Source organism: Lissotriton helveticus, chromosome 2_1, assembly GCF_964261635.1.
Source record: "Lissotriton helveticus chromosome 2_1, aLisHel1.1, whole genome shotgun sequence".
NCBI classification, from domain to species: Eukaryota; Metazoa; Chordata; class Amphibia; order Caudata; family Salamandridae; genus Lissotriton; species Lissotriton helveticus.
Window position 1 is genome coordinate 1126872561 of NC_136059.1, and position 13030 is coordinate 1126885590.

General features: G+C 54.8%; 1 protein-coding gene across 1 annotated transcript in view; it reads right to left on the reverse strand.

Annotated features, from left to right (window-relative positions):
- The window catches only part of DENND4C (DENN domain containing 4C), a 1285018-nt gene that overhangs the window by 37325 nt on the left and 1234663 nt on the right, over window positions 1-13030 (reverse strand). Inside the window, exon 33 of the mRNA XM_078675962.1 lies at window positions 11649-11799. Coding sequence (XP_078532088.1) covers window positions 11649-11799 — 151 coding nt within the window. The remainder of the gene's footprint in view (window positions 1-11648; window positions 11800-13030) is intronic.

The window sequence follows — 13030 nt, forward strand, 5'->3', positions numbered from 1 at the left end:
TTATATACAAGACAACCCAGCGGGAGATAGTCTTCTTGTGTACAGCCCGGCCTTTCTTGGCTCCTACATAGCCAACAAAGAGCTGGTCATCCACCCGGGAACTGTTGTGTGCCATTCAGGTAAAATGAGAGCACACGTTTTGGGTTTGGACGGTGGAGCCTCTCTTCCGCTCTGGAAGATGCGGAGGCGTAAAGAAAGTGGCCAGGGTTATAGTTTGCGCGATGTGGAAGGCAGTAACATACTTCGGCAAGAAGGAAGGACGAGTGCGGAGCATAACCTTGTCCCGATGAACAGACAGAAAGGTAGGTTTACAGGAAAGAGCCTCGTGCTCACTCCCGCGCCTAGTGGATGTGATGGCAGCCAGGAAAGCAGTCTTTAAAGTCAGTAAACGAAGAGGACATTTGTGAAGCGGCTCAAAAGGAGCGCCATCAAATAAGTAAGTACCAGATTCAAGTCCCACTGCAGCATTACAAACGGAATAGGAGGGAAAAGGTGAGTAATGCCTTTGAGAAATCTACTTACGACAGGGGACTTGAAAAGAAAGGGCTGATCAGGGAGCCTGAGAAAGGCCGAAATTGCTGAAAGATAGCCCTTAATAGTGCCCAGAGCAGAGGCCTGCGGGCCAAAGAAAGAAGAAACAAAAGGACTTCTGAAAGAGGGGCAGAAAGGGGATCTACAGCCTTTGCTGTGCACCATACTACAAATTTGTTCCACCTGCAGGCGTATACCGATTTAGTGGAGGGACGCCTGGCTGCAAGAATGAGCTCACAGACTTCAGGAGGCAAGTCAAATGGAATCAACTGTCGCCGCTCAATCTCCACGCAAGGAGGTGGAGGCTGGACAGATTCGGGTGGAGGATCATTCCCTGCTGCTGCGCAGGAAGATACTCCCGAAGAGGCAGTCGTATCGGAGATCCACACTTATACTGAGTAGCTCGGGATACCAAACTCTTCGAGCCCAGTGGGCTCCGGGGGCCACAAGGATGACTTGGGCCCGGTCGCGCCTGATCTTCTTCAGCACTCTGGGTAGAAGAGGTATAGGCAGAAAGGTGTACAATAGACTGCAACTCCACTCGTGACAAATAGCATCGCCGAGCGAGTGCTGCCTTGGAAATTCCAACGTGTAGAACTGATGACATTGTGCGTTCTCTTCGGTGGCAAATAGATCTAAACAAGGCTCTCCCCACTGTTGAAAGAGACCTTGCGCCACCTCCGAGTGAAGATGCCATTCGTGATCTATCATGCACCTGCGGCTGAGTTCGTCCGCACTGGCGTTCAAAGAACCTGCCAAGTGTTGAACCACCAAGGAAATGGCTTGACATTCCAGTCATGTCCAGAGAAGCAGAGCCTCCTGACATAGGGTCCAGAACCCCACCCTGCCTTGCTTGTTGCTGTACCACATGGCGGTGGTGGTGTCTGTGAACACCTCCAGTACTCTCCCCTTGACAGAGGGAAGGAAGGCCTTCAGTGCAAGTAGGATCATCCGGAGCTTCAGAAGGTTGATATGGAGCCTGGACTCCACCAGAGGAGTCTGATCTCCGCCTCTCCCATGTGACATCCCCATCCCGGGCGGGACGCATCGGTCACCACTGTGCGCTCGAGTTGGAGAAGGGAGAGGGATCTGTCGCTGACCCAATGCTGGTTTGTGAGTCACTACTGCAACTGTTGTGCAGTGCCCTCCGAGATCTGGATGTACTCAGACAGGTCCCCTTGATGCTGCGCCCCCTGGAACTTCAGGTCCCACTGCAGAGCCCCCATATGCCATCTGGCAAGATAGGTCAGCAGGAGGCCATGAGGCCCAGCAGCCTCAAGGTCATCCTGACCGAACCCCAGGACAAGGGCCGAAAGATCGGAATCATAGCCCGAATATCCCGGAGTCAATGTTCGGGAGGATAAACCTGAAACTACGCCATGTCCAGAACCGCCCCGATAAAGAGGAGCTTCTGAGAGGGAATCAGGTGCATCTTTGGCACGTTGATGGAGAACCCCAGCAAATGCAGGAGGTCGGCCGCAGTCTGGAGGTGGGAGACTACTGCCTGGGGCGAGCCCGCCTTCAACAACCAGTCGTCGAGATAGGGGAAGACTGAAACCCCTGATCTGCGCAGATGAGCTGCGACCACTGCCATCACGTTCTTGAACACCCGAGGGGCGTTGGTAAGGCCAAAAGGGAGCAGGGTGAACTGAAAGTGCTTGTGGCCTACGGTGAACTGCAGGTAACGCCGGTGGGCCGGCAGGACAGGGATATGAAAATAAGCGTCCTGCAAGTGCAACGCTACCATCCAGTCTTGCGGGTCTAGGACAGACAAGACCTGAGTAAGTATGAGCATCTTGAACTTCTCCTTCCAGAGGAAGCGATTGACATTCTGAAGGTCTAAGATAGGACGCAGGTCCTTGTCCTTTTTCGGAACCAAGAAGTAGTGGAGTAACAACCACAACCTACTTATGGCGTCGGAACGCGCTCGATGGCCCCTTGGCCAAGAGGGCCGCAACTTCCTGCTAGAGAAGTGTCAAGTGATTCCCCGACATGCAGTGGTGCTGAGGTGGCATGGCTGGAGGGGTGGTCTCGAAGGGGAGGGAGTAGGCCCTTCGGACAAGCTCTAAAACCCACCTGTCTGTAGTAATTGTGCACCAGTGGGGGAGGTGATGGAGAATCCTGCTGCCCACTGGCGTTTGGTGGGCCTGCAACACCGGACTAGGAAGGTTTGGAGGCAGTGGTGGCAGGGGAGGTGGTGGACTGAACCGCCCGCTGGCCCCGTAAGCAACCTCTGCGGGTCCCACATCCGCAGCTGCGCTGGGACTGTGGCTGCACAGGTCTGTGGCTATGAAACAAACATGTTTGGGCGCTCCTTCCTTGGCAACGAAAGGAGCGAAAAGCAGACGCCGAAGGAGTGCGCGTGGCCAAAAGGCCCAAGGACTTGGCCGTAGCCCGCGAATCCTTAAAGCGCTCCAACGCACTATCTGTCTTGTCGCCAAAAAGGCGAGTGCCATCAAAAGGCATGTCCATCAGAGTGTTCTGGACATCCCCTGAAAAGTCAGTGGCCCTCAGCCAGGCGTGACAGCGTAGCGCCACTGTTGTGGAAATTGCTCTGCCCAGCGAGTCAGCGGTGTCAAGGCCACAACAAATCGTTAACTTGGCTGCATCTCTCCCCTCAGCAATAGCTTGGGAGAGTACTGTCCGGGCCTCCTCCAAACACTGAGGCAGCACCTGCGCCACCGTAACCAACACAGAGTGTGAATAACGGCCCAAGAGGCATGCGGTGTTCACAGACCGTAGCCCTGAAATGGAGGAAGAGAAAATCTTCTTCCCAAACTGCTCCAGTTTCAGAGATTCCCTGTCCGGAGGTGTGGAAGGGAATGCGCTGGGAACCAAGCTCTCAGGTGCAGGGTGTTGGGAGAGGAAAATGGGGTCGGCCGGGGCCGGGCGATGGCGTCGGGCCACGTTCTTATCCACAGAAGCCCCTGTGTTAGGCCTGGACCAGGTGCCCAAAAGGACGTCTGAAAGTGCATCATTAAAGGGCAGCAGCAGCTCTGTAGAAGAAGCAGCCGGCTGAAGCACTTCTGTCAGAAGGTTAGTCCCGACAGCCACTGTAGGGAGCTCGAGGTGGAGAGCCTCTGCTGCCCTACGCAACACCACTGAATAAGTACCACCCTCCTCCAAAGCCACGGTAGAAGGAGACTGCGCCAGGTTCTGGTGAGAAATGCAGATCACCGGCATCCCCCAAATCCTCTGCCCAGTCTGGGTCTAACTGGCATTGGGATGCGAAAGGGTCTTCAGATCCCTCCCAGTCCTCCATAACCTGCTGGGCAGGTGGGAAAGATGGAGGAGGATGGAGAAAGGAATAAAAATTCCCCATCTGCGTTGGAATTGGCGTTGATCGACACTTGTCCGGCACAGTTTACATGTCGGGGTGGAAGCCGGGGACGACATCGGCCGGGGAGCGGCCAGACACCAGTGGCGGTGCGTAGACGTCGTTGGAGGTCGTACGAGTTCAACCAATATAGGCTGGGATCCATGCATGGATCCATGGGGGTCTCGCTGCGCCGAGGCCGGAGCAGTCAGGGCCGGAGCTGCCGACGAAGAAGGGTAAGGACCCCTAGTCGGACCCGCGGGGCCCAAAGGCATGCCGGCGGGGCCAGACAGGCCAAAGAGGCGGGCCATGGCTGACAAATTCCTGCAGCCGGGCCGGAGTCATCGACGGACCCGGGAAGAGCGGGTAGGCCGATGGCGACTGGGAAGGCTCCGCCGGAGCCAACGGGGAGACACCACCCGCACCCTGAGCCGTGTAGCGGGACAGGCTAAGGGAAGGCGAAGAGCGACGTCGCTTCTTCGACTTCTTGTGCTTAGTTTTACCTGACCCAGAGTGCAAAGACTTCGAACGATGGAGCCGACTTTCAGGACTCAAGCAACTTTCGGGACCGCTCCCACAACGTTTACGGAGCCATGAGCCGGTAGTCGGGGCACAATGCGGGGTCATGGTCGCGCCCCAGGCAGTAGAGACACTCACGGTGCGGGTCCGTCACCGACATCATGCAGGGACAAGCCTCGCAAGACTTGAAACCGGGCATCCCTATACACCATGAGTCAAAAAGACTAAAAAACAGACAGAGACAAAAGTCCCAAATGACGCAGTCAAAAATTGACTGGAGGTACCGCTCTCTCCGGATCTGCGCTTGCTGGTGCGCAAAAAGAAAAAACTGACATCAGCACACGAGGGGGGCGTCTAAGTAGCTGCCGGGACGTCGTTCCTATGATCACTACGCCTACGACGGACGTGGAGCTGCACGCCGCCACCTTCCGACGCGCTGGGATACTGCTGACGAAAACTTTCCGGATCCAGTCCGATTCCTGGGGATAATTCTAAGGTAAGGAATCTATTACTAACGTGTCTCTTTCAGATAGACCCTTTGAAAATTAGTTACTGAGGGTTAATGCTGTATATTTCAGGAAACAGGACTTCCTGCATGTTCAAGGTTTCAACGTGCATTGCCAATGCTCAGTTTTCCTGAAGTGCGGTCTACTTTATATGACTCAGAAAATTTATAAGATACATGTTAGTAGGTATAAGCTTCAAGTGCATTTGTAGCATATCTCTAGGAGACAAAGCCTGCAGCTGACAGATCCTCCTCAGCAAGAGGACAACCACCAGTCCCTGATCTCACATGTGCGATGGCTATGATAGACTACTGAAGCTAAAGCACAAGTTACTACTTGTGTAACGATATATCTGTAAGAGACATTAGTTAGTGATAGATTCCTTACCTTAGAATATCCCCAGGCGTCAGACTGGATCCGGAATTTTTTTGCGTAGCAATACCCCTGCGCGCCAGCAGGCGTCGTCCGCGGCTCCGCGTCCGTCGTCCGCGTCGTTAGCGCCGGAATGACGTCGTCTGAGTACTTAGACGCCGCCCATGCGCGCTGACGTCAGTTCTGATACACAGCTTTTCCGCGCCAGATACGCAGAGCCATGATAGAACCAACACTGGTGCCATGAAACTAGGGCCCTGAAAGGGGGATGACCTTAACCCTAGATATCGGTTCGCAGAACGGGGAGGATGGGTGGGTCGGTAAGGAATCTATCACTAACTAATGTCTCTCACAGATATATCGTTACACAAGTAGTAACTTGTGCATCTGAAAGAGACATGTTAGTGATAGATTCCTTACCTTAGAATAGATACCCCAGCAATACCAACCCCGGTGGTGGGTCTGCGAACCAATAAACACACCAGAAATTCTTGGAGGACGGAACGGCCAAAGAAGCCATCCCTCCGGACTTGACTGGCCAGGCAGTAGTGTCTTGCAAACGTGTGCAGCGAGGCCCACGTAGCTTCCTGGCAAATGTCCTGCAAGGGCACTCCCCGGCCCAGGGCAGTTGTAGTCGCCGTGGCCCGAGTGGAATGAGCCCTCAATCCAACAGGGGTTCCTTCTTAGCCAAGGAGTAATATGCCTGGATACACAAGATGATCCACTGGGAGATGGTCCGCTTGTGCACCGCCTTTCCCTTCTTAGTGCCCACGTAACCAACAAAGAGTTGGTCATCCACCCGGAACTGGCGTGTGCGATCCAAGTAGAATGAGAGCGCACGTTTTGGGTCCCGACGGTGGAGCCTCTCTTCCTCTTTCGAGGGATGCGGAGGCGGAAAGAAGGTGGGCAAAGTAATGGACTGCCCGATGTGGAAGGCCGTGACAACCTTGGGCAGGAAAGAAGGTCTTGTCCGCAACACAACCTTGTCCGGATGAACAGAGAGGAAAGGAGGTGTGGAAGAAAGAGCCTGGAGCTCACTCACTCTCCTGGCAGAGGTGATGGCCACCAGGAAGGCAGTCTTCAAAGTAAGAAGACGGAGAGAACAGTTATGGAGCGGCTCAAAGGGAGCACACATCAAGTAAGTAAGTACAAGGTTCAAGTCCCACTGGGGCATCACGAAAGGAACAGGAGGAAACATGTGTGTGATGCCCTTCAAAAACCTATTTACAATTGGGGACTTGAACAAAGATGGCTGATCAGGTAGCCTTAACAAGGCGGAAAGGGCAGAAAGGTAGCCCTTGATAGTGCCCAGAGCAGAGCCCTGCTGGGCAAGAGAAAGAAGGAAGAGGAGAACCTCAGAAAGGGGGCAGAGAGTGGATCCACAGCCTTTGCTGTGCACCATGCCACAAATCGGTTCCACCTGCAGGCGTATACCGACTTTGTGGAGGGATGCCTGGCTGCCAGAATGACATTACAGACTTCAGGAGGCAAGTCAAATGGCCTCAACTGTCGCCGCTCAGTCTCCAAGCTTGTAGGTGGAGACTGGACAAGTTCGGGTGGAGAACCGTCCCCTGCTGCTGCGACAGAAGGTCCTCCCGAAGAGGCAGATGAATCGGGGGATCGACAGACATGCTGAGTAGCTCTGGATACCAATATCTTCGTGCCTAGTCCGGAGCCACGAGGATAACCTGGGCCCGGTCGCGCCTGATCTTCTTCAGCACTCTGGGCAGAAGTGGTATAGGCGGAAAGGTGTACAATAGACTGCAGCTTCACTCGCGACGAAAAGCGTCTCCGAGCGAGTGCCGCCTTGGAAATTCCAACGCGCAGAACTTATGACATTGCGCGTTCTCTTCTGTGGCGAATAGATCTAACCAAGGCTCTCCCCACTGCTGAAAGAGACCTTGCGCCACGTCCGAGTTCAGACGCCATTCGTGATCCATCATGCACCGACGGCTGAGTACGTCCGCCCTGGCATTCAGAGAACCTGCAAGGTGTTTGAACCACCAGGGTCACGCCCTGATGTTACAGCCACTGCCAGAGACGCAGAGCCTCCTGGCATAGGGTCCACATCCCCACCCCGCCTTGTTTGTTGCAGTACCACATGGCGGTGGTGTTGTCTGTGAACACCTGCGCTACACTCCCCCGGACAGAGGGGAGGAATGCCTTCAGTGCAAGTCGGATCGCCCGCAGCTCCAGAAGGTTGATGTGGAGCTGGGACTCCGCGGGAGACCAGAGGCCTCTGATCTCCGCCTCTCCCATGTGGCCCCCCCAGCCCTGGAGGGACGCGTCCATCACAACTACGTGCTCCGGTTAGGGTAGGGAGCGGGATCTGCCACTGACCCAGTCGCGGTCCGTGAGCCACCACTGCAACTGTCTTGCAGTGCCCTCCGAGATCAAGACATGGTCGGACAAGTTGCCCTGATGCTGGGCCCACAAACTTCAGGTCCCACTGCAGAGCCCGCATCCGACACCGGGCGTGATGCACCAGAAGGATGCAGGAGGCCATCAGCCCCAGAAGCCGCAGCGTCAACCTGACCGAGACTCGGGATAAAGGCTGAAAGATCGGAATCAGAGCCTGAATATCCAGAACCCGCTGTTCGGGAGGATAACCCCGAAACTGAGCCGAGTCGAGAACCGCTCCAATGAAGAGGAGCTTCTGAGAGGGACACAGGTGTGACTTTGGCACATTGATGGAGAACCCCAGCAGGTGCAGTAGATCTGCCGCAGTCTGGAGGTGGCTACGACTGTCTGGGGCGAGCCCGCCTTCAACAACCAGTCGTCGAGGTAGGGGAAGACTGAAACCCCTGCCCCTGCGCAGATGAGCTGCGACCACCGCCATCACTTTCGTGAGCACCCGTGGGGCGCTGGTAAGGCCGAAGGGGAGCACGGTAAACTGAAAGTGCTCGTGGCCTACCGTGAACCGCAGGTAACGCCGGTGGGCCAGCAGGACAGGGATGTGAAAATAAGCGTCCTGCAAGTCCAATGCTACCATCCAGTCTCCGGGGTCCAGGGCAGCTAAGACCTGAGACAAAGTCAGCATCTTGAACTTCTCCTTCCGGAGGAAGCCGTTGACGTTCCGTAGGTCCAAGATTGGGCGTAGGCCCCCTTTGCCCTTCTTGGGTACCAGAAAGTAGTGGGAGTAACAACCACACCCTACTTCTGGCCCAGGAACGCGCTCGATGGCCCCCTTGGCCAAGAGGGCTGTGACTTCCTCTTGCAGAAGTTGCAAGTGATCCCCCGACACGCGGTGGAATTGCGGTGGCATGGCTGGAGGGGTCGCCTCGAAGGGGAGGGAGTAGCACTTCGGACGATTTGCAGCACCCACCTGTCCGACGTGACAGTGCGCCAGTGGAAGAGGTGATGGCGAACCCTGCCCCCCACTGGCGTCACATGGGCCTGAAAGCACGGACTAGGAGGGTTTTGAGGCGGGTGCTGCAGGGGAAGGTGTGGACTGGCCTCGCCGTTGTCCCCGACCGCCGCTACGGCGGTTTCCACGGCCGCCACCGCGCTGTGGAACATTCTGCGGAGCGTGGCTGGCAGCACGTGTGGGAACGCCCCTTCCCTGGCCACGAAAGGAGCGAAAGGCACCCGTTTGCTGGCGTGGGGCCGAGAGGCCTAAGGACTTGGCCGTAGCCCTGGAGTCCCTAAAACGCTCAAGCACATGGTCTGCCTTGTCACCAAAGAGGCGACGGCCATCAAACGGCATGTCCAGAAGAGTGGCCTGGACATCGGCCGAAAAGTTGGCGGACCTCAATCAGGCGTGGCGTCGAACCGCCACCGTCGTTGCCATCGCTCTGCCCAGTGAGTCTGTGGTATCCAGCCCACACCGGATGGAATAGCGCGCTGCAACTCGACCCTCCACAAGGGCTTGGGCGAGTTTAGCCCGGACCTCCTCCGGACATTGTGGAAGCACGTCCGCGACCGTGTCCCACAGGGTGCAGGTGTAGTGGCCCAAGAGGCATGCGGTATTGACTGACCGCAGTCCCAAACTAAGGGACGAGAACACCTTCTTTCCGAATTGTTCATACCTCTTGGATTCCCGATCGGGCGGAGCCGTCGGGAATGCAGTCTGGAAAGTGGAGGCCTGGATGACCAGCCTCTCGGGGGTGGGATGGGTGGACAAAAAGCAAGGGTCGCCCGGGGCCGGGCGGTAGCGTCTGGCCACGTTCCAATCCACAGGCTGACCTGTAGCGGGCTTGGACCAAGTGCCCACAAGAACGTCACACAAGGCCTCATTAAACGGCAGCAGAGGCTCAGTGGAGCATGCCTGCGGTTTAAGGACCTCATTGAGGAGGTTAGTCCTCACGGTCGCAACTGGGAGCGTCAGGCCCAAGGCCTAGGCCGCCCACGTCAACACTACACTGTAGGCAGCCCCCTCCTTCGTAGCCACGGTGGGAGGGGAGACAAATCCAATGTCTGGCGAAGTATCAATTCCACTGGCCTCCCCAAAATCATATGTCCAGTCCTGTTGAGACTGGCACTCCTGTGCCAGAGGATCAACTGACCCCTCCCAATCACCCTCGTCTCCTGCAGTTCAGGGTCAACAGATGGGGCCGGTTCGTGGAAATAGAAATCTCCATACAACGTCGAGTACAGCGCCCAGCGGCGCCACTCCGGCGCCGGAACCGAATCGAGGGCAGGATCGGGGACGGCGTCCATAGTAGGCGCTGGGGGCAACACCCGCAGGGCCGGCGTCGGTGAGGTTGTGAGGTCGACCGGCGACGACCTGGATCCGGAAGCGGATCCAGTGAGGGCCTGCGGCGCCGGGACCAAAGTCGCCGGGGCCGAAGCACCCGACGGCGTCGGAGCGGAAGCACCCGACACGCTAGGCCCTCCAGCCGGGACCGTTGGGCCCGGAGGCGCCACGGAACCCGGCGGAGGGAGGGACCTCATGGCCATGTGGTACCGCTCGACCTCCTCTGGCGTCGCACCATTCCCAGGGACCGGAAGGTGTGGGGCAGGTGGCGACGTCCGCGACTCCGTCAGGGCCGCGTGGGTGGTGTCACCCGAACCCCATGACGTCTCTCCGATCTCTCATGCCTGTTACCTGAGGACCTGGATCCTGACGACCGTTGCAGACTCTTGGAGCTACGAGGGCACTGACCCCGCGACCAGTCCCTTGATCTCCTGTGGGACCGGGACCTGGAGCGCCGCGGGGCCGACTGCCGGAGCTCAAGTCGCTTGCGGGACTGCTCCCGCCTAGCTTTAGACGTCAGGGCCCGGCAGTCGGAGCAGGTGCGGTCGTCGTGGTCGAGGCCTAGACACTGGAGACACCGGCGATGGGGGGGGTCGGTAACCGACATCAGTCGGCTGCACTTGGAACAGGGTTTGAACCCGGGCATCCCTACCGCACCGTCGGAGTCGAAGACTCGAGTAGATCGAGTAGAGAAATGATCAAAAAGTTTAGTCAAAAAATGACTAAGGGGTAGAGCTTCTCCGGATCTGCACTAGCTGGTGCGGAAAAAAGAAGAACTGACGTCAGCGCGCGAGGGCGGCGTCTAAGTACTCCGACGACGTCATTCCGGCGCAAACGCCGCCAAACGCAGAGCCGCGGACGACGCCTGCCGGCGCGCAGGGGTATTGCTACGCAAAATTTTCCGGATCCAGTCTGACGCCTGGGGATATTCTAAGGTAAGGAATCTATCACTAACGTGTCTCTTTCAGATTAAAGCCTACTCAGTAATGACACATGTGACAGGGAGTGTTGTCATGGGAGGTTACAAATTGAGGCAGGGCTGTACTAAAGAGGGACTACAAAGCCGATTGACCAATGAAAAGCCAGTGTTTCCAAAGGACAATCACACAAGCCAATTAAAAATGTGGGTGGAGAGTGGGCGCAGCTTCAAGTCCATACCACAATACAGCATAATTTTAGGTCTAGCCTGGACATTGCTATCGTGAGACTGAAACTGAACTCTGTGAGCTGTGTAACAGTGCATCACCTGATATTTTGAATAATTTAGATAAGGATCTGCATCTTATAAGTAGGTTTAGCAAGGTGGATCTGAAAGAAGATTCTTGACAGTCTTTATTCCAGCCGCTGGTGAACAGCCCTGAGTAACTAATGTTAGCTATATGTAGCTTGCCAAAACTTAACACTGCTAACCACAGAAAGTAGTGATGGAATACCTCAATGTTACATCATGTTGTAAATCAATTTCTGGCAATAGAAAATCAATGTGAACATATTCAATGGTCTGTGCATCATTTCAAATTCAGTTATGTCCTCTAAACCTTTGCACATATTCTGCTGCATTGTTCTTCATTAACCATCTGGGCTATCGGACAACTAAAAAAACTTAAACGAAATCAGAACTTAAATTAAACGAAATAAGCACTTAAATCAAGATAACAAGAGCTTGTTTTAGCTTTATTGAAAACTTAAGGTTGTAAACCCGGCTCACCTTTGTCGTTTTTCATCTGCTGCACATTTTTGTAATAAAAGACTGATTGGTTTGATGACATCATTGTGCTGAATGCTCAGTGTGATGTTTTCCAGTAAAGTGCGTAATTCTTGTGCTTCTTGCGAGAGTGCAGGTTTCTTCACTGTGGAATCTGGTAAAAAAACAGAAAAACAACGGCGAATGAGCCGCCTTGTTTCTTTTTACTATGCAAACCCTTTTCTATTTTCCTGTATTTCAGCAATTCAAAAAGGCATTAAGGCAGGTTAGAACATTGGAATGTTGGTAGCGCCATTGAAAACAATGGAGTGCTCTGGGCTTATAATTGCTGGTCCAGGGAAGGCATGGCTTGGCCGTTCGGGCTGGACTGTTCCCATGAGGCACAGCGTCAGACTGATTTGCATATAGCCATGTCTGAACTGGGGTGGCAGAGTGGGCTAAAGAACGGTGATGGATCAAACCCAGATCTTTTGACTGGGTGGGAGTGTTTGATTGGTTCAGATGCTCCGTCCATCACCACCCCCTTTTGTACCGCTTTGGCCACCATAAGTGTGGCAGGGTATGCTCAGACGTGAGTCCCTTGCTCACTTTGCCACTGGATTCAAGCAAGCCGGGCTGAAGACGGCTGTAATGCCAGAAACCGGTCCTCGGAAGCTTGTTTCCGGTCCAGGGAAGGCATGGCTTGGCAGTTCGGGCTGGACTGTTCCCATGAGGCACAGGGTCAGACTGATTTGCATATAGCCATGTCTGAACTGGGGTGGCAGAGTGGGCTAAAGAACGGTGATGGATCAAACCCAGATCTTTTGACTGGGTGGGAGTGTTTGATTGGTTCAAATGCTCCGTCCATCACCACCCCCTTTTGTACCGGTATAAGCCTGGAGCACCAACATTTCAATGTTTCTTTGTTCACAGCTCTGGCTGTGAACAAAGGCTTCATGGAACCTGAGGGGATTCCAATCCCCTCACGCTCCCAAAAGACTTTGTTTTTTTGTTAGAACATTCTGTCCTCTAGTGACAGAATGTTCTAAGAGCCTTATAGCCCTTCGTAGATGGGCTATACCGCTATTAAAGTCCCTCTCCCTTGTTTAAGGCCCTCGCCATCGGCTCGGGGCCTTTAACGCTGGAGAGGGCCTTTAATAGCCGGCATAGCCCTCTACGGCGGGCTATAATAAGAGCTGCACCTTGGTAAGGGTCTCAGTGCACAGTTCTGCTATGTTTGTAGCAGACCCTTATATAGGCAAAGGAAGCAGGAGACATTCAAGTAGAGCAAACCTTTTAGAACCATGACTCACTTTTTAGAATAACAAACGCTCGTGACTGACCTACCTTTAATGGACATGAGATTGGGCGATTACTGAATGTAACTAAAGCATCGTATGGTAGTG